This window comes from Lissotriton vulgaris, chromosome 2_1 (assembly GCF_964263255.1).
Source record: "Lissotriton vulgaris chromosome 2_1, aLisVul1.2, whole genome shotgun sequence".
Classification (NCBI taxonomy): Eukaryota; Metazoa; Chordata; class Amphibia; order Caudata; family Salamandridae; genus Lissotriton; species Lissotriton vulgaris.
In genome coordinates this window covers 388,341,934-388,366,252 of record NC_141687.1, presented here as the reverse complement: position 1 = coordinate 388,366,252, position 24,319 = coordinate 388,341,934, and the positions used below count along the sequence as shown (strand labels likewise).

Below are 24,319 nucleotides of genomic sequence, written 5' to 3'. Positions count from 1 at the left end.
TGACGTCAATACTTACAAACCGCTGCCCTAGAGTGATGTCTTTGACGTCGAGTCATCGGCTCCAGAGGCGCTAAAGTTGCCCTCTTTGATGTGCTCCTGTTCTGGTACTTTGATGCCTTCTTGGAAGACATCGCCCGGTATTGATGTCGATGATCGAGCCATAGTTCTTCGAGCTCGTAGTTCCCTTATTTTTTGTTTGGAGTGGAAAGAGGCACAAGCTGGATGGTCTTTGGCCTCGTGCTCGGACAAAAGGCAGAGATGACACACCTTGTGATGATCAGCATGTGGAAACTTGGATGCACATTGAGGACACTATTTGAAGGGAGTCCTTTCCATGAGCTTTCGCAGATAGGCCTGAAGATCCACGTCGACGACTGGAATCGAAGACATTTAAGTTTGTAGAGAGGCACGTAAAATGGGAAACTCGATCGAAAACGATACCGAAGAATAGGTGAAGGATTGCGCGTCGAAAGGTAGATCGGTAACGACACCAAAATGGAGCGTGACAAACACATTCGAGCCCGATGGCGGAAAAAAATCTGAAGATGGAGTTGATGCCCATGCGCACCATTATCCACAGGAGGAGTCACCTATTTCGTGACTTCTAAAAACTTCTACCAAAACAACAACAAAGTGCAAACATCCGGGCCCAACACCAGATGGCGATCTATGCACAGTGTATGATCTGCAGCTCATATGCCTCGAACACACATTTTAAGTTGCTGGTTTATTTTACAGTAGAGCACTTTCTCTTTTATAAGGATTATCCTGTGATCCCTCGTGTCATTCAACAGGACGGAGGAAGTATATGGATGGTAGAAGGATGCATAATTTATCATGACACATACCCTGGTCACATTAAAAGCTTGTTGAGTGGCTTCAGGTCTCTTGACAGAATAACATCCTGCATCTCTATCATTCAGCTAGAAAAGCCAGAGGGTAAAATATATACATGAATTCATGCATGCATTTACGCATTATGAAAAGATAAGTTATGGATTCATATCACTAGTTATTATTTTTACACCCCCTTACTTCAAACATCATAAATAATGACACAGTAACACAATAATCTCCATGGCTTACCTTTGGACGAGAGTTTGAGGATGCTGTTACCCACAGCCAGAATGGGATTCAGGTCAGAGGTTGGACTTCTGCTGACAATGTGTCCTCCTAGTGACTGAAAGCATGGAACATTTTCTGGTCATTTTCTGAACAATACGGAGCTTCCTTGCCCAGCAACCCCCTCTGTGGACCGCCATGAACTGGTTCCTCATCTAGAAGTATTTACCAATAAATACCCCAGATGGAACACCATGTTAAACTTTCAATGATATTAACTGAGCCAGAGTCTTTGAATGTTGGAAATTCCTTCCACAGGAGAACCAAGGTTTCATTAACTTTAGCAAAAGGAAGGAACAAACTAAATTTCAGTCATATTGCAGTCTCCAGTTTATTACAAATAAAACCCGCCTTATGTTATTTTGACAACTTCTACAGCTGACAACATAAACTCAGTTGTGGCTCGGTGTGTCTAATAATAGCTGTTTTTATCACCCAAACATGTATACTAATTCTATCAACTTCAGAAGTATGTGTAAGTCTGACTTGAGCCTAGATGTATTCAAATCTGACAGATGAATTGTAAACAGATAACTAAAATATATTGGATCAACTCACTGCCCTATCCTATTGGCTAACTCCCCATATCACATCATCAGCAAACTTTACATTGATTTACAAACCCAATCCTACATCATCTGTGAGATAACCTGCTGCTCTATCACTGTCCCCTAAACACTTGTACCTCCTCAGATTGACTAAACCTTTCCTTTATTCAGACGTCTTTGTAGCTATGAAATTGCCACAATATCATCAGTCAAACAAAACCTCCTTCCTCCAATAGGTGTCTCAGAACCAATCCAGCACTCTCAATTTAAACATGGCATTAATTCTCCCAAGCTCATTTACCTGCCCTATCATCTACTCGCCATACTCAGCTGACACAGACAATGGGGCAAGCACCCTTTTCAGATAGGGAGATTAGCTGCCACGTCTGTCCCTCCTAAGGCTCAGTAGAGTCGGCATGCATGAGAGTCATATGCCAAACTCACCTGATATCGGGATTGCCATCTAGGGCTTTGACTTGATGGTGGAGTATCAAATTATTCATTTTTTAGATCTTACAGGTAACAATAATAAAATACTCCATTCTAGATGTCGTTGGAATACATTGGGGACTTACCGCTACATTCCTTATCTGCTCTGCGCCTAGAGTCTTCAGTTGTTGCAGCAAAGCTTGGAATGTCTTGGTCTTCTCATTGGGGTGGTCTGCAATGGCTTTTTTTAATATGTCCTTCATTAGTGTCAGGCTACAAGCTGCTCCCAATGACAGCCCTAGAACCAGAAAGCAGGGTTTACCAGAAAAAAACTGAATGGTAGAGTCATGGTCTAGTAGTTCTAAAATGAGGCGACATGAAATGTAATCTTTCATTCTCCACCTGACTAATTTCTTTGATTCTAGGAAAATCACTTTATCGCATTGTACCTAATTTTCCTAGGGGCAGATGTATCAAGATTCCATTTTGCGATTCCTAAATAGCGATTTTTAAGGAATCGCTATTTAGAATTCGCAAAATGGAATGTATGAAAAAATCGCTATTTTTTTGCGATTCCTTAATCTTCCTTATTTGCGAATTCGCATTTTGCGAATTCGCAAATAAGGAATAATTTCCCATGCATTCCTATAGGCCAGGAGGCCCATAGGAATGATTGTGAAGTAATTCTCAAATTACGAATTCGCAATTTGCTAATCGCAATTTGAGAATTATTTCAAGGGTGCAGGGGTGTCTCAAAGACACCCTGCTGCACCCCTGAAATGTACATGTGTGTGCATAAGGCGCACATACATGCCCTATGGGCATGTGTGTGCGTCACATGCCACCATCAAAAATGCAAAATTGTGCATTTTTTAAAGACTTCGCAAATTACCATCAACTACAACTTGGTGGTAATTTGCGAATTCTTAAACAAAAGTCGCAATTCAAAAATGCTACATACATAGCATTTAAGGAATCGCGAAATTGCGATTCCTTAAATGCTATGGCAAAATAAGGAATCACACATTTTTGCTATTTCTTATTTTGCGAATTTTTGATGCATGCCAAAACATGCAAAAAGACCTTTTGCGATTCGCAAAGGCTGAAATTCTGTGAATTTCGGCCTTTGTGAGTCGCAAAAGGCTTGATACATCTGCCCCCTAGTCTTCAAAACAAGTTCTTCACACCATTATTAAGATCTAATAATAAACTGAACATTCATGGTGACTGGTAAAGGACTTCTGGTAGAGGGTTTAGGAAATTATGATGCAAAACACTCAAGCCAATATTTGAAAAATTGTGACCCACTGTCTCGTCAACATTAATGTTTAAAAACAGGATAGGCCTGAAGAAGTGGTACATTCGATAGAAACAAAATCTTTTCCTGTTTTCCATGTTAATTTTGCCCTTTTCAGGAAAATATATTCTATTGAATTTCACCAATAACTGTCTTCATTTCTGAATATTCAATGTCAATAGAATATTGGGTGGGAAGCAGTGCGTAATTGGTACGGGCGGGTGCAGGGGTGGGCAGTGGAACTCATTTTGGGGAACCTGGACTTATGTTAGTTTTAGATTTTACCCAAAGTCAGAGAGAGAAAGGCAAACAAAGGATAAAAAATGAGGAAAAGAAAGCAAGGAAACAAATTACAGTAGGATCAAATAGAACCAATAAGTGCATATTCAAGTGTTTTTATTGATACTAGGTGATGTAGGAGGTGTATGGTGGTGGATGAAAGAGGTAGAATGAAGACTAGGTACACTTGATATGCGGCAACCGCAACGCAACATACTGAAATGCCAGCGATGGGTTCTTAAGGAAAATAATAGGCCATGCATCTATTTTTACAAACAATTAAACACTGGTGGGAAGGCACAGGAATATGATTGCTTTCAGATTAGAAGACATTCAAGGCTTCCAGAGGATTTCGGTTCTTTACAGCGAAGAGTTTGGGGGTTTGTCATGTGACTCACGTGGCTCTAATCAAGTTTGGTACATCTTTAAGTAAAAGGAATTAGTGGCAAGTAAAAGGTGGAGGACACAACATTGTCAGGGCAGCTCATAATGCACCAAGAGTATACAGTAAAACACAGTCTCCTTTTGCTGTAGGCTAGACACAAATATGGTTTATAGACTGGCAGATGCCACCCAGGAAGGAGAAACAAAATCAGGAAATCGGCTCACCCTGGTCTGTGAAAGTCACTACAGTCAGATCCGGAATCTTGATGGGAGAGATGAGAACTGGGTAAAACACTCCATTCATTTTCATCTCGAGACCTGTTGGTGAAAGGAATACTTATTAATTATTTTGAATGGAGAAAACAACGCAAACTACTTACACATTCCTTGCTTGTTTTTTGGTGAGAAGTAATGGGTAAAGTGGTGTTGGTTAATATATTGTGTTCTTGATTGTAGCAAGTGCTCTTAAATGCTGTGGTAAGTTGTAGTTTAGTTAAGATACTTTTGTGGTGTTGTGTATTGTTATATTAGAAAGTAATATGTACTTGTTTGTTAAAGATGGCGTGATATTATTGTATTTGTTGATGGGGTGTGCTGTTGTGGGGTTTGTTGTCGGACAACGTGATATTTGGTTAGGGGCCTCACAGGATGGGGCATTGTTGTGTATGTTGGTAGCAGTATAACTTTGTAATTTATTGTGCCTTTTGGCATTGATGGATGTATTATGTGCTATAGGCTGGAATGTGTAACAGTGTTTTGCAGAGTGGTGTTGTGCATTGTGGGGTGATGAGATCAAGAGAGTTATTGTTTGCAGTCTGAAAGTGCAATGTGACTGATAAAGTGTTTGTGGCCTGTGGTTCTAGGTCAAGGTGTTGTGAGATGAAGTATATGGTGCCATGTAGTGGTAAGGGATGCATTGTGGAGTTTTTTTCTTTTTAATTTTTTTATTGAGAGTTTGATTCACAGTTGTACATATACAAAATAAAGTGCTTGCGGTGCTCAATTACAATTTTGGTTGACATACTCACACAAACATGGTCCATTCTCAGATCACAACAATATCAAAAGTGCCATTAAAAAGTACAAAAGTACGTACATAAGTGCACATCGGAAAAAAGAAGAAGTCCACATATTGCAAGATATTCCTTTAACATTTTGTCTTTACAGTTTCAAAGACTAGTTTTCAATGGACTTCCAGCATTTCTGGAGAGACGCTGTGCATTAAGATTTCTGATCTTAATGCAAAGCGTCTCTCCAGCTCTTTAACTTAGTGAAGTTTAGCCCGCCAGGCATGGAAAGTGGGTACAATATTACTTTGCCAATTCTGGAGAATTATATATCTTGCCACCAGACAAGAATTATCTTGCAAACATTCCTCTTGCATTTTATCTATCGTTATGCTTGGTGAACACCCAAGAATTTTAGTATACTTGTCAATAGTTAATGCTTGACCTGTAGTCGTTCTGAGATATTTCTCAACTTCGTCCCAAACAATGTGAGTCCAGGTACCTCCTCTCCTCCCTCTTCGGAGCAGCAAAAACACCCGTCTTCATTCACGGTGTATATATTATAGAGGAATGATGGGGTCCTATATATTAAACATTTTGTGCAGAATTCTCCTAAAATTGGCACCTCTAATTGTTGTTGCACTGAGTTTATTAATTCTATTGCAGACCGCTCTTGGGATGTGGAGGCCTTTTTTCTTCTGCCATTTGTCTCGGGCCATTTCATAGACAATATAGGACTTATTTTAATTAAAAAAATGTCACCCATCTGCTTATTGACCGCCTATTTGTTTTTTCTAGTAGCGCTTTGCTTAGTTTTGATCTTACTCTTGAGTTGAGTCAATATTTTCTAAAAAAGGTTTGATTTGGATAAACGACCACTTAAGCATATCTTTAGCATGAAACTGCAAATCCCATAATGCATCTCTGTGGTTCCCAAAAGAAAGTGAACTGTGATTGGTTGATACGGCTGGAAACACCGTCCAACTTTTATTTAGTAAGTGGGAGGCGCGAAATGGCTGCCACCACTGAAGGAATTTTTTAACTGGGAGCTAGATGAGAAAGACTCGTGAGTACCTGACTTTAAAACTGCATAATCAAACTGACACTGCTATGAACACTTCGGGATATGCAAACTGATTTGCATATTTTATTGCAGGAAAATGCGAGCGTGAGAGGTCCATACGAAAAACAAAAAGCAGCGTCCTTCAGCTTTGGCTGATGTAAAAGGTAGTTTTGTGTTACAACGTTACCGCAAAGTGATCACTCGCATGAGTAGGGACGAGGAACAATTTTTTCGTCCTGAAAGCAATGTCGGAGAAAGAAACATTGTCCTTCATGGAAAGTCATATCCAAAATGTAATTGCTTCCTCCCCTTTCTCCACTATTACACTAAACTCATCAGCCAAGTAACAGAATGAGGCTGAAAAACTGACACGACTACACAAGAAACATATACGTACTGAGCTCCATGGCCATTTCCTTCTACAACATTTAAGAGCGGGCACAATTCACTGGGGTCTCCAGGTTGAAAACATTCAAGTTATTTTCATAGAGGAAGCTGAATATAAGAAAGGCTTTAGTTATTTTAATACCAAGTGTAGTTGTGACCTCATGGTCCACCCAATTGAGACAGCACAGAGGCTATGTAAGAAAGAAGCGGAAGAGCTTGAAGAATTGACACAGACTATCAAGAATAATCAATCTGCTGCAGAAGCTAAGACCCTTTTAGAAAAATTGATATGGACATCCAAGTGTTTAAAGACGATACCATTAATATAAAGACAGCAAAATTTGAAAAGGGCTCAAAGTCCTTCAATATCGAGTAGGTGTATCCATTCTTAAAAGAAGATTATTATACTTTGATTGAATCACGTAGAGCCCTTAGCACTAACCAGGCCGATCAAGAAACCGTTTTTAAACATTCTCTGACACTTCATCATCTGAATCATCAAGGACAGACTCCAGGGAAGGTAACTCTAAAAAGCAGGTGTCTTTTTTAGACAAAGGCGGCCAACAAAAATCCAGGTTCAAAGCACCATGGGAAATGAGAACCTGCAATCTGTTCTACAAATCCTAGATACGTCAACTATAGTTAATCTGCCTAAGAAACAACTATCAAAAGAAGAAGAGACAGCATTGAGTCTAGGGTTACATTTTGTTCCACAAAGACCTACAGATTACACTAAACTTAAACTTGAAGCTGTAGAGTTCTGTAGGAAGATTAGATTGAAAGCTTTTTGTTGCTAATGCAGAACCAATGGGAAACAGAGAAGTGACTGGACTTAGAGTTAAATCTAAGGTCCTTCCAACACAAAATATTCCCAAACAAATCTATGCATTTGAACAGACGGTTTTATTTTCAATCAATAAATTGGAAAAGTCTAAAAAATATGTCCATAAGAACATAAGTCAGGAACAGCAAAAAGTGATACAAACACTAAAAGCAGATACATCAGTGGTCATTAAACAGGCCGATAGGGGTGGGGCAGTAGTGGTTTGGCCACGTGATATATACTTTGAGGAAGGGAGAAACAAGGTCAACAATCAAACCTGGTATCGAAAGGTAAAAGATGACCCAGTGCAATCAATACAAGGCACAATTTCAGAAATTCTACAACTAGGTGTTGAATGAGGGTCTTTGGGACCAAAGGACCATGACTTTCTAATTAAAAAGGTCCCCAAAACTCCCGTTTTGTACTTCTTGCCAAAGATCCATAAAAATCTTGAAAAGTCCCTGGGATGACTGATAGACTCTGGGTGCGATTCGATTTTAGAACCCATCTCGAAGAATGTAGACTTCTTTTTAAAACCTTTTTTGAAGGATGTAAAGTCTTACCTACGAGACACAACATACTTTATTACAAAAGTCAAAAGCCTTCCATTTGATGATCAAACACAAATCATGGTGACACTTGATGTCACGTTGCTTTATACCCAGATACCCAAGGATGAGGCTTTGGAAGTTATGGAATTTTACTTGGATGGCAGAGAATGCCTGCATAAAGTTCCGACTTCATTTATTTTACAATTGGCAGACATAGCCCTAAAAAAAACGACTTTAAATTTGAAGACCTATATTTTGTACAAACAAACGGTACTGTCATGGGTTGTCCTTATGCGCCAGACATGGTGGTTCTGTATATGGCTCAATATGAAGAACGGTTTATCGAAAGAACCAACCCTTTTAAAGACAAAATATACCAGTGGTTACGATATATCGACGATATCTCGCTCCAGTGGCAGGGGAGCCAGATCGAATTGAAATCATTTCACGATTGGTTAAATAATCGACATAGAGATATTAAGTTCTATGTCCAGTCAAGTAAAACAAAAGTGACATTCCTAGATGTTGAAATCAGCATAGAAGCAAACCAGTTGTGTACATCATTGTACAAGAAAGATACAGACAAGAATACAATCCTGCACTATAGGAGTGCACACCCGAAAAGTCTCAAAGAAAACCTCCCATATGGGCAGTTGTTAAGGACCAGGAGGAACTGCACAGATATTTTAGACTTTGAAGGACATGCAGGGACCTTTTGTAAGGAGATGGCGAAAAGAGGCTACCCAAAAAATTTACTAAAGCACTCTTTAAAAAAAGCGAGATTTACACCCCGTGAAAGCCTTTTACAGGTTAAAAAGAAGAAAGAACTTGAAAAACTGGTTTGCGTTACCACCTTTGGCCCTGCCACGAACAAATTTAGACAAATAATACTTAAAAACTGGCATCTTCTTGAAAACCTGGACTGTCCTGTTCCAAAGCCGATGTTTGCAATGAAAAAGAATCAAAGCATAGGGCAGCAGTTAATACTCGCAGACATTTTATTACCGAAAGCAAAAAGTGACCTACTATCAAAATGGAATATGAAACCAATAATGGGCCACCATAAATGTGGAAACTGTGTGGCGTGTAACAGTACTATTGAAGGGACTGAGTTTAATCACAATGGGATAAATCGGAAACATACCGTCTTTACTAATTGTAAAACTAAGAATGTAATTTATGCCATACTATGTCCTCGCCAAAAAATGTACATTGGCAAAACATGTCAACAGGCAAACATAAGAGTTACGCAACACGGGTCACAAATTAAAAAGAAGGTGTTGACTGCACCAATGGTTGAACATTTTCTTGAAAAGTCTCATACTGAAAACAATTTTCAATGAACTATTCTTGCTGCAATAAATGTGGCCAAGAGACAAATTGATTTAGAAAGTGCATTATTACAGAAAGAAGCATACTTCATAATGAAAGATTACAAATAAACGGTACTGTCATGGGTTGTCCTTATGCGCCAGAAATAGTGGTCCTGTATATGGTTCAATATGAAGAACGGTTCATCGAAAGAAACAATCCTTTTAAAGACAAAATATACCAGTGGTTACGATATATCGACGAAATCTTTCTCCAGTGGCAGGGGAGCCAGATCGAATTGAAATCATTTCATGATTGGTTAAATAATCGACATAGAGATATTAAGTTCTCTGTCCAGTCAAGTAAAACAAAAGTGACATTCCTAGATGTTGAAATCAACATAGAAGCAAACCAGTTGTGTACATCATTGTACAAGCAAGATACAGACAAGAATACAATCCTGCACTATAGGAGTGCATACCCGAAAAGTCTCAAAGAAAAGCTCTCATATGGGTAGTTATTAAGGATCAGGAGGAACTGCACAGATGTTTTAGACTTTGAAGGACATGCAGGGACCTTTTGTAAGGAGATGGCGAAAAGAGGCTACCCAAAAAAATTACTAAAGCACTCTTTAAAAAAAGCGAGATTTACACCCCGTGCAAGCCTTTTACAGGTTAAAGAGAAAAAAGAACTTAAAAAACTGGTTTGCGTTACCACCTTTGGCCCTGCCACAAACAAATTTAGACAAATAATACTTAAAAACTGACATCTTCTTGAAAACTTGGACTGTCCTTTTCAAAAGCCGATGTTTGCAATGAAAAAGAATCAAAGCATAGGGCAGCAGTTAATACGTTCAGACATTTCATTACAGAAACTAAAAAGTGACCTACTATCAAAATGGAATATCAATCTAATAATGGGCCACCATAAATGTGGAAACTTTGTGGCGTGTAACAGTACTAGTGAAGGGACTGAATTTAATCACAATGGGGGAAAGTGGAAACATACTGACTTTACTAATTGTAAAAGTAAGAATGTAATTTATGCCATACTATGTCCCTGCCAAAACACTTACAAAGGCAAAACATGCCAACAGGCAAACATTAAAATTACGCAACACTGGTCACAAATTAAAAAGAAGGTGTTGACTGCACCAATGGTTGAGCATTTTCTTGAAAAGTCTCATACTGAAAACAATTTTCAATGGACTATTCTTGCTGCAATAAATGTGGCCAAAAGACAAATTGATTTAGAAAGTGCATTATTATAGAAAGAAGCATACTTAATAATGAAATGTAATAGTATAGCTTCAGGTTTGAACAGCATGAGTGCACTAAATAAAATATGAGACTGCAAATCCCATAATGCATCTCTGTGGTTCCCAAAAGAAAGTGAACTGTGATTGGTTGATACGGCTGGAAGCACCGTCCATCTTTTATTTAGTAAGTGGGAGGTGCAAAATGTCTGCCACCACTAAAGGAATTTTGTAACTGGGAGCTAGATGAGAAAAACTTGCGAGTACCTGGCTTTAAAACTGCATAATCAAACTGATACTGCTATGAACACTTCGGGATATGCAAACTGATTCGCATTTCAGATTGCAGGAAAATGCGAGCGTGAAAGGTCCATGCGAAAAACGAAAAGCAGCGTCCTTTAGCTTTGCTGATGTAAAAGGTAGTTTTGTGTTGCAGCGTTACTGCGAAGTGAATCATTGTTGCAAACTTCGCGAGTAAACTAAATCATCTTTTTCTGTAGAAACCTAGGGCCGGATGTAGGTCGGTCGGTAACGGCCGAAAATCGGTATTTTCGGCCGTTACCGACCGAGATTCACATAATGGTATGTAGGGCCACATATTTTACAGATTCGGTAAATTTACCGATCAGTAAATTTACCGAATCTGTAAAATACCGAATCGGTATTTTTACCGATTCGGTAACAATGAGATGTAGGTGGGACTCTTCTGAGTCCCACAAGCCTTACAGAATCGGTATTTTACCATGAAATCCAACTTCATGGTAAAATACTGATTCCGGTGTGCATGCACATGTGTGCATGCACACCTGTGCCATATGACAGGCAGACCTGCCCTTAGGGCAGGTATGCCTGCCACATGGCCCCCGAATCTTTTTTGGGGGTGCTAGAGGGTGTCAAAGTGACACCCCGTGCACCCTTGTCAAAATCGGTATTTACCGATTCGGTAAATACCGACCGGTAATGCCCTATTCATTCCTATGGGCTTTAAAGCCCATAGGAATGAATGGGGCATTACCGGTCGGTATTTACCGAATCTGTAAATACAGATATTTACCGATTCGGTAAAAGGAACATCTGGATGTTCCTACATATCCACCCCTAAGATTTACCGATTTTTAATTACCGAATCGGTAGAATTCGGTAATTAAAATTCGGTAAATCTATTTTACCTACATCTGGGCCCAAGTGTCTGCAGCCACAAAAAGACAGAGTAAAAGAGACTGGCTCAAGCTTGTTTAAATCAGGTACTCTCAGAATTCTCTTTTTTTATACCGATAAAAAGTGCAATCAAGTGTGCTTGGATATAAATATAAAATATACATGTTGTTTACAGGAACAAGCCCAACGACAATCAGCAACAGAATACCGGGCTGCTTAAAAAGGAAACAAATGAGGTATGACATATTAATTAAGAATCGTGGCTGCGCCACTCTATGACCTGAGCTAAAACATTTTTAATATTCTTCTAGAAAATCGAGAAATGGTAAGAAAGAATCGTTTATTCTTATGGCCTGCAAAAGTGAGAGATGGTGAAATCTTATGAATCAGGTACAATAATATATAGTAAAGAGTATATAGTGGTGAAACAAACATATAGGGAGACTCTAAAAGTGTGTTTTTATGTCACAACTTCTTTACAGAAAAAAAAGAAAAAGCCCTGATGAGAGTCCTGTTAAGGAATACCAGGAATTGAAACGCATCTGCATATCCCTTAAACATTGAGGAATGGTGGTTTAATTCCACTTCGCAAATAAGGATCGAATGCCCTTGTGGCTCAAATTGAAAATAGTGATGTTTACTTTGGTTTTGAAATTAGCTGGATACCAATATGTAGATAACAAAAGAAAATTTAGAATTAGGGCTGCAAGTTAGAAGTTGTTGTTGTCTATATGGTTGAATTTGAATATTGTTTATTCACAATTTTGAGCTGAACAGTTTTTGTGATATTGTTTTGTAAAGCAAGATTTATTTAATGTAAATGTAAAATGTTTTTTATGCAGTGTCTTTTCTATATGACTATGAAGTGACAATGTTTTCATTTTCCATGTGTTAATGTTTGAGGAAATGAAAAACTAAAATATAAAGTAAAAGGTATTAATAAATATACCAGGATAAACATAAAGAAGAAGTGTTATTCCTTTAAGCTAAAAAGTCGAGGTATAGGCTTATCCCTGGTGGCTTAACAATATAACGGCCCTGCCTAGCCCTTGTCCCGTGGGCCTAACTCACCACAATTTTTGAAACTATAGAGCGGGTGATCACTCGTGTGAGTAGGGACGAGGAATAAGAAGTTTGCTCTCTTTTTCAATACAATAGAAGTAGATTCTAGACAGGTTTATTTTGTCCTGAAAGCAATGTCGAAGAAAGAAACATTGTCCTTCATGGAAAGTCATTTCCAAAATGTAATTGCTTCCTCCCCTTTCTCCACTATTACACTAAGCTCATCAGCCAAGCGGCAGAATGAAGCTGGAAAACTAATACACCTACACCAGAAACATAAATGTACCGAGCTCCATGGCCATTTCCTTCCACAACATTTAAGAGAGGGCACAATTCCCAGGGGGCTCCAGATTAAAAACATTCCAATTATTTTCATAGAGGACGCTGAATATAAGAAAGGCTTCAGTTATATTAATACCAAGTGTAGTCGTGATCTAACGTAGACAATCCGGAATTTTTCAGGGAAGTGTGGGCACAGATAACAATTCTAGACTGCCCGACAATTTTTTGGGGAGGCGACTATAACGTAGTGTTGTGCGATTCTCTAGACAGAAAGGACACATCCAGACCACTACATCCACACGCCAGTCAGGCACTGAGTGACATAATTAATGAAGGTTCACTTATCGATATATGGCGGTCTCGAAACGCACATACCAAGGCGGGTACATGCATATCTGCTCATCACGCCGCCTGGTCTAGATTGGACTTTTGGCTGGTGTCGCAAGACGTGGCAACCTGGACAGTAGGCGTTGGGATTTTAGCCCGCTCACTATCTGACCATGCCCCCTGTCTTTTAGAGCTAGAAATTCCAGGGGCCCCCACTAGAGCTTTCACCTGGCGACTCCCACCTCATGCGCTTCAAGACACAGCCTTCACTGAAGAGATAAGGCGTGATGAGTTTTTTGCTAACAATGAAGGATCCATTACTACAGACTCAGTCTTATGGGACGCCTTTAAGGTGGTTATAAGAGGGCAATGTATCGCGCGTAGGGCAGGGGTTTTAAAGGCCATTAGGAGCACCATAGCTGAAATAGAGAGAGAGCTTAAAACACTTGAACAATCATTTTGTGATGATCTCACACCTGACCTAGCCGCGCAAATAAAAGCTAAACTACTGGACTTCGCTGAGGAGGCTGAGCGCGAACTAAAATTCCTAGGCAAGCAGGCTGAAGCTCGGACATATGGTGAGGGCGACAGGCCCAGTCGGACCCTAGCCAGAATGATCAATACCTCCACACCACCCACACATGTGCACACACTTACTAACGCAACAGGGGACACGATAGCGGGGCAAAGTGAGATATTGCAGGCTTTCACTACTCAAATCTATATGAGTCCACGCATGGTACACCAGAAGGTGCTCTCAAGTCGTATTTAGAGTCCATAGCGCTAGTATGGTTTAATAACGAACATAGAAAGTATATGGACCAGTCAGTAACAATTCAAGACATCGCTAAAACTATTAAAGCCCACCCGCTGAATAAAGCTCCATGACCTGATGGTCTTACGGCGGTGTTTTATAAAACCTATGTGGAAGAACTTGCCCCACGGCTACACGCTGTGTTTGCTGAGGCGCTAGAGGAGGGAATACTGCCGGAATCTATGAGAGAAGCCCTAATCATAAACTTGCTGAAGCCCGACAAAGACAGCCAATGCCTGGACTCCTACAGGCCCATGTCACTAATAAATGTAGATGTAAAAATATATGCGAAAATAATAGCAGATCGATTACAACCTTTACTCCCAATGGTGGCCCTCCCGGACCAATCAGGCTTCATACCAGACCGAGCAACCTCGCACAACCTGAGAACTGTGTTCTCTGTCTTGCATTATCTGCATCCAGATGTGCAAGCAGCACCGATGTTTTCAGATGCCACAAACGCATTTGATTCACTTAAATGGCCATATCTGTTTACTATACTGGAGCGTATGGGTTTAGACCGTTGTTCATTAATCAAATTCGCTTACTCTACACTTCACCCAGGACTAGGGTGAGAGTCAATGGCATGATATCGGACCCATTTCCAATCTCAAGAGGCACTAGGCAAGGTTGCCCGTTGTCCCCTCTCTTATTTGCAATTGCCATGGAGCCATTAGCAGCCAGAATCAGGCAGCATCATACCGCCAGAGGTATAGGTTTCAGCACCTGGAGCCTGCTGATCTCGCTATATGCGGATGACGTCAATCTGTATGTGCTTAACCCAGCTGAGAATCTGAATCCATTGTTGAGAGAATTTGTTAAATTAGGGGGGCTATCAGGTGTTTCTATAAATTGGTCTAAGTCAGTGATGTTTCCTTTAACTGACAATACTCCTGAAGTACACTCTGAATACCCTCTGCGTTGGGAAGCTAATGAAGTCAAATATCTCGGCATCTGGATTAGCCGTAATCTTCAGGATCTCTGGACTATAAATTTTGGAAGGGCAGTGACCTGGCTTGAAAGTAAAGTGGCAATATGGACGACACTCCCCCTCTCTCTGGCTGGTAGAATTGCATTAGCAAAAATGATTGTACTGCCCAAATTCCTCTACCTGTTTGAAAACATACCCATCCCACTGACACATCATTTTTTCACATGTTTGCGCTCGCATCTACTATCATTGGTATGGGCAGGGAGTCAGGCCAGGATTTCATGGGCATTGTTGACACTACCACTGAGGCAGGGTGGTATGGGAGCTCCAGACATGCAGCTGTAGGCGCAGTGCGCACAGGCCCAATATCTTCACTTCTGGGCCTACCCCACGCCTTATCAGCCACGCGGGGCGGTAGAATTAGACTTGTGGCTCCGTTGCCGCTGGGGGTGGCTTTATATTGCAAAACTCCCAGGCCAACACAGGACATTGACTCAGCCAACATGCTTCGCTGGACGTTGGCGCGAGCTGCAAAGCGTGTGGCCCTACCCCTCTTATTCGTGCCCGCGATCCCCCTCAAGCAGAACCCCATTGTCCGATGTCTGGAAGAGGGCAGAGGAGATGTATCCATTGCTGGATCTACAATACGCACATTTGCTGATATATACCCAGATGGCAGGTTCTGTGATCTGTAGGTTGCGGAGGAGGGCCAGCCCTTGTCTTTCAGGGACATGTTCACATATCACAAACTCAAATCTGCATGCAAAGCACTGTAGGGCCAATTCCCAGAGGAACCGCCGCAACTACAGGCACTCCAAAACGTATTAGCGAGGGCATCCCGGAAGAAACTGGTGTCTCGCTTGTACAACTCCATGCAGGAACAATCCCCAAATGTGGTGCCTAAGTCTATGTTATTGTGGAATGAGGAGCTTGAGACGCCCTTAACTGATGAACAGTGGTCATTCTGTTGTAGGCAGCTGTTGGAACTTTCCCCCAACTACAAACTTTGACTAATACACTTTAAGTTTCTCCACAGATTCTACCGCACCCCACTAGCTCTCCACCGCATGGGTATCAGGGAAGATGACAATTGCTGGAAGTGTGGGGAGGAAGGGGCTTCCTTTATGCACGTGGCCTGGAACTGCTCAGCTTTGTTTGATTACTGGTCAGAAATTTTGTCGCCATAAACAAAATTCTGAATAGAGTAGATGATCCCTCCCCGCTCCTTGGCATCCTTGGGTGGGTGGCAAACACGGAACCCAAAAGTCGAAAACTGCATGCCTTGTTATTGTTATATACTAAACGTCAGGTGGCTATGAAATGGGGGGCGTAGATCCCGACCTAAATTTGCAGACTGGCTGACGGATGTGGCATATGGCCACACACAACTAGGAGCATATTGGGATCTGATGCCAACTGCCTCGCAACCAAGTGATATTTGGGAGCCGTTCTTACAATGGTCAGGGAACAGGGCGGAATCCCTCCCATATGAGCCCGATGCCCAGGACACATAGCTAAGTCATGCTGGGTTGGAGTTCCCCCTATCTGAGATTGTGCAAATGTACCGCACAAGGCCACGTTGGCACTATACTATGCTTAGATAAGCCTGAGACCACGACAACTTCTGCTCAAGCCGAATTCTGGTATAACATTTGATATGCTCTTAACTATTTCTGAATGTATCGTTAAGGGATTGGCCCACCAAAATGTGCATTGTCTCCAAAGATATGCTTATTTATTGCTATGACCCGTTTTTGTGAAAAGAAATGCTAAGATTACCAGATTTATTTCACATGTGTACTGACGTGAGCATGTTTTGTTAGTTCTTTACAAAATTCTTATCCTACCGAAATGTGCTACAGCAGAGCCCATAGTGCTCGACTTTTCTTATATACATATGTCATTGAAATATGTAAATGCTGTATTTTACTATGCAATTCTGAATAAACACATTTTTTTTAAAAGTGTAGTCGTGACCTCATGGTCCACACAATTGAGACAGCACAGAGGCTATGTAAGAAAGAAGCAGAAGAGCTTGAAGAATTGACACAGACTATCAAGAATAATCAATCCGCTGCAGAAGCTGAGACCCTTTAAGAAAATATTGATAAGGACATCCAAGTGTTTAAAGACAATACCATTAATATAAAGACGGCAACATTTGAAAAGGATTCAAAGTCCTTCAATATCAAGGAAGTGTATCCATTCTTAAAAGAAGATTATTATACTTTGACTGAATCACGTAGCGCCCTTAGCACTTACCAGGGGAGATCAAGAAACCGTTTTTCTACATTCTCTGACACTTCATCATCTAAATCGTCTAAAAAGGACATGTCTTTTTTAGACAAGGGCGGCCAACAAAAAGCCAGGTTCAAAGCACCATGGAAAATGAGAACCTGCAATCTACAAATCCTAGATACGTTGACTATAGTAAATCTGTCTAAGAAACAACTATCAAAAGAAGAAGAAACGGTATTGAGTCTAGGGTTACAATGTGTTCCACAAAGACCTACAGATTACACTAATCTTAAACTTGAAGCTGTAGAGTTCTGTAGGAAGATTAGATTAAAAGCTTTTTTTGCTAATGCGAAACCAATGAGAAACAGAGAAGTGACTGGACTTAGAGTTAAATCTAAGTTCAATCCAACACAAAATATTCCCAAACAAATCTTTGCGTTTGAACAGATGGTTTTATCTTCAATCAATAAATTGGAAAAGTCTAAAAAATATGTCCATAAGAACATAAGTCAGGAACAGCAAAAAGCGATACAAACACTAAAAGCAGATACATCAGTGGTCATTAAACAGGCCGATAAGGGTGGGGCAGTAATGGTTTGGCCACCTGATATGTACTTTGAGGAAGGGAGAAACCAGGTCAACAATCAAACCTGGTATCAAATGGTAAAAGATGACCCAGTGGCACAATTTTAGAAATTCTACAACTAGGTGTGGAAGGAGGGTTTTTGGGACCAAAGGAACACAACTTTCTAATTAAAAAGTTCCCAAGAACCCCCGTTTTGAGCTTCTTGCCAAAGATCCATAAAAATCTTGAAAAGTCCCGGGAAGATCGATAGTCTCTGGGTGCGATTCGATTTTAGAACCCATCTCGAAGTATGTAGACTTCTTTTTAAAATCTTTTTTTAAGGATGTAAAATATCACCTACGAGACACAACAGACTTTATTACGAAAGTCGAAGGCCTACCATTTGATGATCAAACACAATTCATGGTGACAAATCAAGTCGCTTTATACCCAGATACCCCAGGATGAGGCTTTGGAAATTATGTAATTTTACTTGGATGGCAGAGAACGCATAGAGTTCCGACTTTATTTATTTTACAATTGGCAGAGGTAGCCCTCACAAAAACTACTTTAAATTTGAAGACCAGTTTTTTTTTACAAATAAAGGGTATTGCCATGGGTTGTCCTTATGCGCCACAAATAGCGGTTCTGTATATGGCTCAATATGAAGAACGATTTATCGAAAGAAACAACCCTTTTAAAGACAAAATATTCCAGTGGTTATGATATATCGACGATATCTCGCTCCAGTGGCAGGGGAGCCAGATTGAATTGAAATCTTTTCACGATTGGTTAAATAATCGACATAGAGATATTAGGTTCTCTGTCCAGTCAAGTAAAACAAAAATGACATTCTTAAATGTTGAAATCAGCATAGAAACAAACCAGTTGTGTACATCATTGTACAAGCAAGATACAGACAAGAATACAATCCTGCACTGTAGGAGTGCACACCCGAAAAGTCTCAAAGAAAATCTCCCATATGGGCAGTTATTAAGGATCAGGAGGTACTGCACAGATGTTTTAGACTTTGAAGGACATGCAGGGACCTTTTGTAAGGAGCTGGCGAAAAGAGGCTACCCAAAAAAATAACTAAAGCACTCTTTAAAAAGAACGAGATTTACACCCTGTGAAAGCCTTTTACAGGTTAAAGAGAAGAAAGAACTTTAAAAACTGGTTTGCGTTACCACCTGCCACAAACAAATTTAGACAAATAATACTTAAAAACTGTCACCTTCTTGAAAACTTGGACTGTCCTTTTCCATAGCCGATGTTTGCAATAAAAAAGAATCATAGCATAGGGCAGCAGTTAATACGTTCAGACATTTCATTACAGAAACCAAAAAGTGACCTATTATCAAAATGGAATATGAAACCAATTATGGACCAACATAAATGTGGAAACTGTGTGGCGTGTAACAGTACTATTGAAGGGACTGAGTTTAATCACAATGGGGTAAAGTGGAAACATACCGACTTTACTAATTGTAAAACTAAGAATGTAATTTAGGCCATACTATGTCCCTGCCAAAAAAATTACATTGGCACAACATGTCAACAGGCAAACATTAGAATTATGCAACACGGGTCACAAATTAAAAAGAAGGTGTTGACTGCGCTAATGTTGAGCATTTTCTTGAGAAGTCTCATACTGAAAACAATTTTGGATGAACTATTCCGATAAAAAGTGCAATCAAGCGTGCTTGGATATAAATAGAAAATATACATAATGTTTACAGGAACAAACCCTTCGACAATAAGCCACAGAATACCGGGCTGCTTAAAAAGATATAAATGAGGTATGACATATTAATTAAGAATCGCGGCTGCAGTCTAAGTCCGCTCTATGACCAGAGCTAAAACATTTAAAATATTTTTCTTGAAAATCGAGAAATTGTAAAAAAGAATCGTTCAATCTTATGGCCTACAGAAGTGTGAGATGGTGAAATCTTACGAATCAGGTACAACAATATATAGTAAAAAGTATATGGTGGTGAGTGAGACACAGGGAAACAGAGGGAGACAGAGAGAGATAGAGAGAGGGAGGGAGACAGAGAGAGAGAGAGAGAGAGAGAGAGATAAAAAGAGAGAGAGAAAGAGATAGAGTGAGAGAGAGAGAGAGAGAGAGAGAGAGAGAGAGAGAGAGAGAGAGAGAGAGATGTGTGTACGCCGGGTTTGGCGGCTCAGTGGATGAAGGCGTCTGCTACAGTGGCCTGTGTTCAACCTCATGGTCACAGTTTTTTTTCTCTAGCCCGCCCCCTCTGCCACTGACCCCGCCCCCACCGGTGCGGCCCTCTGCCACAAACCACACTGTTAATTTGGCCCCCGAGAGAAAGTTTGTGAGTAAGCATGGGCGAATTTTACGAATTCGCGATCCGCGAATTTGAGGATTTGCGAATTCGCGATCTGCAAAATTCGCGAATTTGTGCGAATTTTGTTTTTTTGCGTGTTCGCAGGGTTTTTTGTGTGTTCGCAGGGTTTTTTGTGTGTTCGCGGGGCTTTTTGCGTCTTCGCGAGCCGCTTGCATAGCGAAGTTACCCATGCAGTCGTTTATGGGAGAGGGAGAGAGAGAGAGAGAGATAGATAGATAGATAGATAGATAGAAAGAGAGAGAAAGAGAGGGAAAGAGAGAGGGAGAGAGAGAACGAGAGAAAGAAAGAGAGGCCGGATCTCTGAAGGGCCAGATTCCTGAGCTGCCACTACAGAACATACAGCTTTTTATTTTTAGCAAAATGCATATGAAAATTGTGCTGTAAAGGTCTCTTTTAGTTTAACCCCTCCTGACAACTCAAAATGGGTGTTTTTGCCATCCTCTCCCTTCTTCCTGTTTTTTATATCTGTAAGTGCTTCCTGATGAGGTTTATTTCCTTGGACAGGTGCCTCGTTGCCTACTTGTAACTATTCTCTGACCCTGCTTCAAGGGTCAGAGCAGGGTCAGAGAATAGTTGCAAGTAGGCAACGAGGCGCCAGGAAGCAATTAGCAGCAGGTGTCCAAGTTGAAGTTAATTTGTTTGTAACCCTTTTACAAAGAAATTAGGTTCAACTTTTGCACCTGCTGCTGTAACCCTTGCTTGACTCAAAATGCGTCCCCGCTGATTCGCGGATTTTACCGCAATTTCGCGGGATTCGCGGATCGCGTAATCGCGAACAATCCGCAAATTCGCCCGTGAAACGGATTTTACGCCCACCCTTATTTGTGAGTACCCATGCTCTAAATGAAGACGAGTCTGCTAGACATCTGGATAGGGCACCCAGTTTCACATTTCATGCTTTGGGAATAGACAGTAAACTACACTTGGGTAAATTACAAAACATTTTCTCAGAAGGTCGGATATGAACTTGGAAAAAAACCTTTCTGAATTATGCATCAGGTGTGAAGTATCACCTGGCTTGTTACTCTCAATCTTTTCTTGTAAAGCTTTGATGTTCCCCTTGGCACTGTTCACTTGATCATCATCATTTGAATTTCAATGGGTGGCAAATCCTTTAATTCTAGATAATGAGCCTTGGAAGAGCCAAGAATGTTGCAGGACTGGATAAGGGCAAACAGACCTGCGTAACAGCAGCAGATTAGAGATTTATTTCTAGATCACGCTCTTGGAGTGCTGCCAGAGCTGACATGGCCGGTATCAGTGAGCCACACCCTACTTCATATGCGTAAGTATGAATTTTGATGCTTTGTTTAATTTCCAGGTCAATGTGCTGTTGAAGGAGGCTTACCTTCATTTGAACAACCTGGGTTGGGTGTAATCGAATGATGTTCTCCTGACATTGCAAAGCATTAGCAAAGCCAATAGAAGCCAGTGGCTGTTGTCAATATGCGTGAGATCTTACCATATTTGTTTCCGGCTTAGCGTGTGGAAGGTTTTTAAGGTTGGGATTTTGAAATGAAATGACTCAAAAAGTGGTACGACAAATTTGATTTGAGAGATTAGAATAGAAGGTTTCTTTATGAAAAAGAGCAATATAATAAGGCTACAGCCCCTATTTTGGATAAGGTGGCTGAAGTGTTGTAGCACATTGTTGTGTGGTAGTCAGGATTTGCTGACAAGAATGGTTTGAAGATAGGAAGGCTTTAAGATTTTGAGGAGGGATATGTTTGATATGTTTTTGTGCATTTTTCAGTGGATGTTGAAATATACCAAGAAAATCTGATCATAAAAGGTGTGGAAATCAGTACTACAATTAAGGAAGTCATCAATAAAAATGTTTACTCCAGGTGAGTAGTATAAGATGTTTACTTTCAGTGGTGTTGATGTTGGTAATCTATACAGTGAGTTAATTATAACTAAGAGACATTTATTGAGTTAATTCGTTTCTATTTAAGGACTCCTATTGGATAAAGCCAATCCAACCAGTTTTCTGTTCTATTAAGGTGGAGAATGTTGCTTCTAAGTGGTTAGGGTGAATTAAGAGAACCAAGTTTCTGTGAGTACACTAGCATCAAGGTCCAAATCTCGAGGGCAGATATGGGTTGTTGCACTACAGACTATAGACCTATAGTTCAGGGCAGAAGATTTGAAGTGATGTGTGCGAGACAGGCCAATACACTAAAGGAGCTTGTTCGTCTGTGTTGCTTGGGTAGACTGATCTTTGTTGTTTGCTGTTGTCATGGTGTAAATAGAGTGGTAGTTTGGTAGAGAGAGGAATGCATATCGAGGGTCAATGGTGGATATCGGAAGGGCTGTGGCTTTGGTCCTTGACAGCATTTCGATCTTTGTCAGTGTAGGAATAGTTTTGCTCTGGATGCTTGTATTTATGGTGACATTATGCTGTCAGGTTCCATTCCGTGGTGCATGTGTGTGTACCTGCACTCCTGCCCCTTCACAGGTACTGTGTGACTCTTTAGCAAACTACTTTTTTTTAAAAGTGAATGATATCTATTCTAAATTTTCATCACACACCAACACTGTTGACCAGCCTTCAATATGTGGTACCACTGAATACTCCTTATTATTATTTAATAACACCACACCTGACCAGATTGCAATCTAATCTCCTCCATCAAATCAGGATCTGCCATCGATCCCTGTCCTCCGTCTGCACTTATACCAGTTGCTGACTTGATTGCACCGGTTTCATCTAACATCTGTAATGCTATGTTTACATCAGGCATATACCCCATAACCTGGAAGAAAACTATCATTAAACCTCTGCTGAAAAAAACAAACCTGGACCCAACTGACACAAAGAATTACAGGCTAAAAGCCAGTTTGCCTTTCCCGGCTAAAATTTATGAAAAGGTGATGAACACTCAATTTTCCAAGTATAATGAAGATCAAAAACTACAAGACGACACTCAATTTGGCTTCCGTAAGGGCCATGGAACGGAAATCATGTTCATCAAAGCATCTGAAGATATCAGAATCATTCTAGATCAGGAAGGGGCGGCTGTCCTTATATTGCTGGATCTCTCAGCTTTTGACACGGTCCATCATACAATCCTGATCAACCGTGTCACAAAAATTGGCATCCAACACAAAGCTAGACCCCTGCTGACTTAATTTTCTCACCAACCGTACACAGTCGGTAAATTTTGGCACCTTTCACTCTGCCCAACTGGTCCTCACATGTGGTGTTCCGCAAGGTTTATCCCTAAGTCTGACACTTTTTAACATCTATGTGTCGGACTTAGCTAGAGTCATCAAAGCACACGGGATGGGCCTTAAATCGACCAGCAATTGCCTTAAGCTGAACTCTGATAAAACAGAGGTCCTCCTCTTGGTGGCCCTTCTTATTGGGCCCCCCCCCCCACCTCCAGTGACAAAGGTTAGGAATCTGGGTGTCATATATGATGATTGGCTGACCTGCGTTCCTCATGCCAACTCTGTGTTCGCAACTTCATTCCATAAATTGCGAATGATAAAAAAGATTCTACTATTTCTCCCCCTGAATGCGGGAAAAACTTTGGTCAGTACGTTAGTCATGTCCACCATTGACTACTGTAATGGGCTTCTTGTGAATGCCCAAAGCAAGGTCATCCATAAATTAAAATCAGTCCAGAACGCAGCTGCCAGATTGTTATCTAGAACCCCCAAATACAAGCCTATTTCACATGCCATTCTGGAGTACCACTGACTCCCTGTGAGAAACCGCATAAAGTTCAAGGACTTGTGCATTGCTTACAAGGCTTCCCGTAATTCTGGACCTCGGTTTCTAATCAAAGAGCTAGCAACTTATACTCCGACTCGGGCACTACGCTCATCTACTGCGGGAAAAGGACTGAACAACGATTTTTCAACAACGAGTGTCCTTAACAACAACAACTCATAAACAACAACCTGGAAATTATCCACAACCTCCTCAATAACTACTTTATTAAACAACTTGTGGCCTTAACAACAACTCTGACCTTTAAACATGAAACTAAAATGTAAATAATTTAAAGATCACTGAATGAAAACTATTTTTAATAAAGCATATGGGACGGAACCACAGTTTTAATTTACCTTGCGGGGCCAGTAGATGGCACTGTAGGGTTGTTTT

At 40.6% G+C, this 24,319-nt stretch overlaps 1 protein-coding gene across 1 annotated transcript in view; it reads right to left on the bottom strand.

The window, feature by feature from the left end:
- The window catches only part of LOC147730418 (aldehyde oxidase 1-like), a gene marked incomplete at its 5' end in the record, with an annotated part of 524,934 nt that overhangs the window by 346,637 nt on the left and 153,978 nt on the right, over window positions 1-24,319 (bottom strand). Inside the window, 3 exons of the mRNA XM_086954065.1 lie at window positions 1,087-1,180; window positions 2,246-2,397; window positions 4,285-4,377. Of these exons, the coding sequence (XP_086810191.1) occupies window positions 1,087-1,180; window positions 2,246-2,397; window positions 4,285-4,377 (339 nt within the window). The remainder of the gene's footprint in view (window positions 1-1,086; window positions 1,181-2,245; window positions 2,398-4,284; window positions 4,378-24,319) is intronic.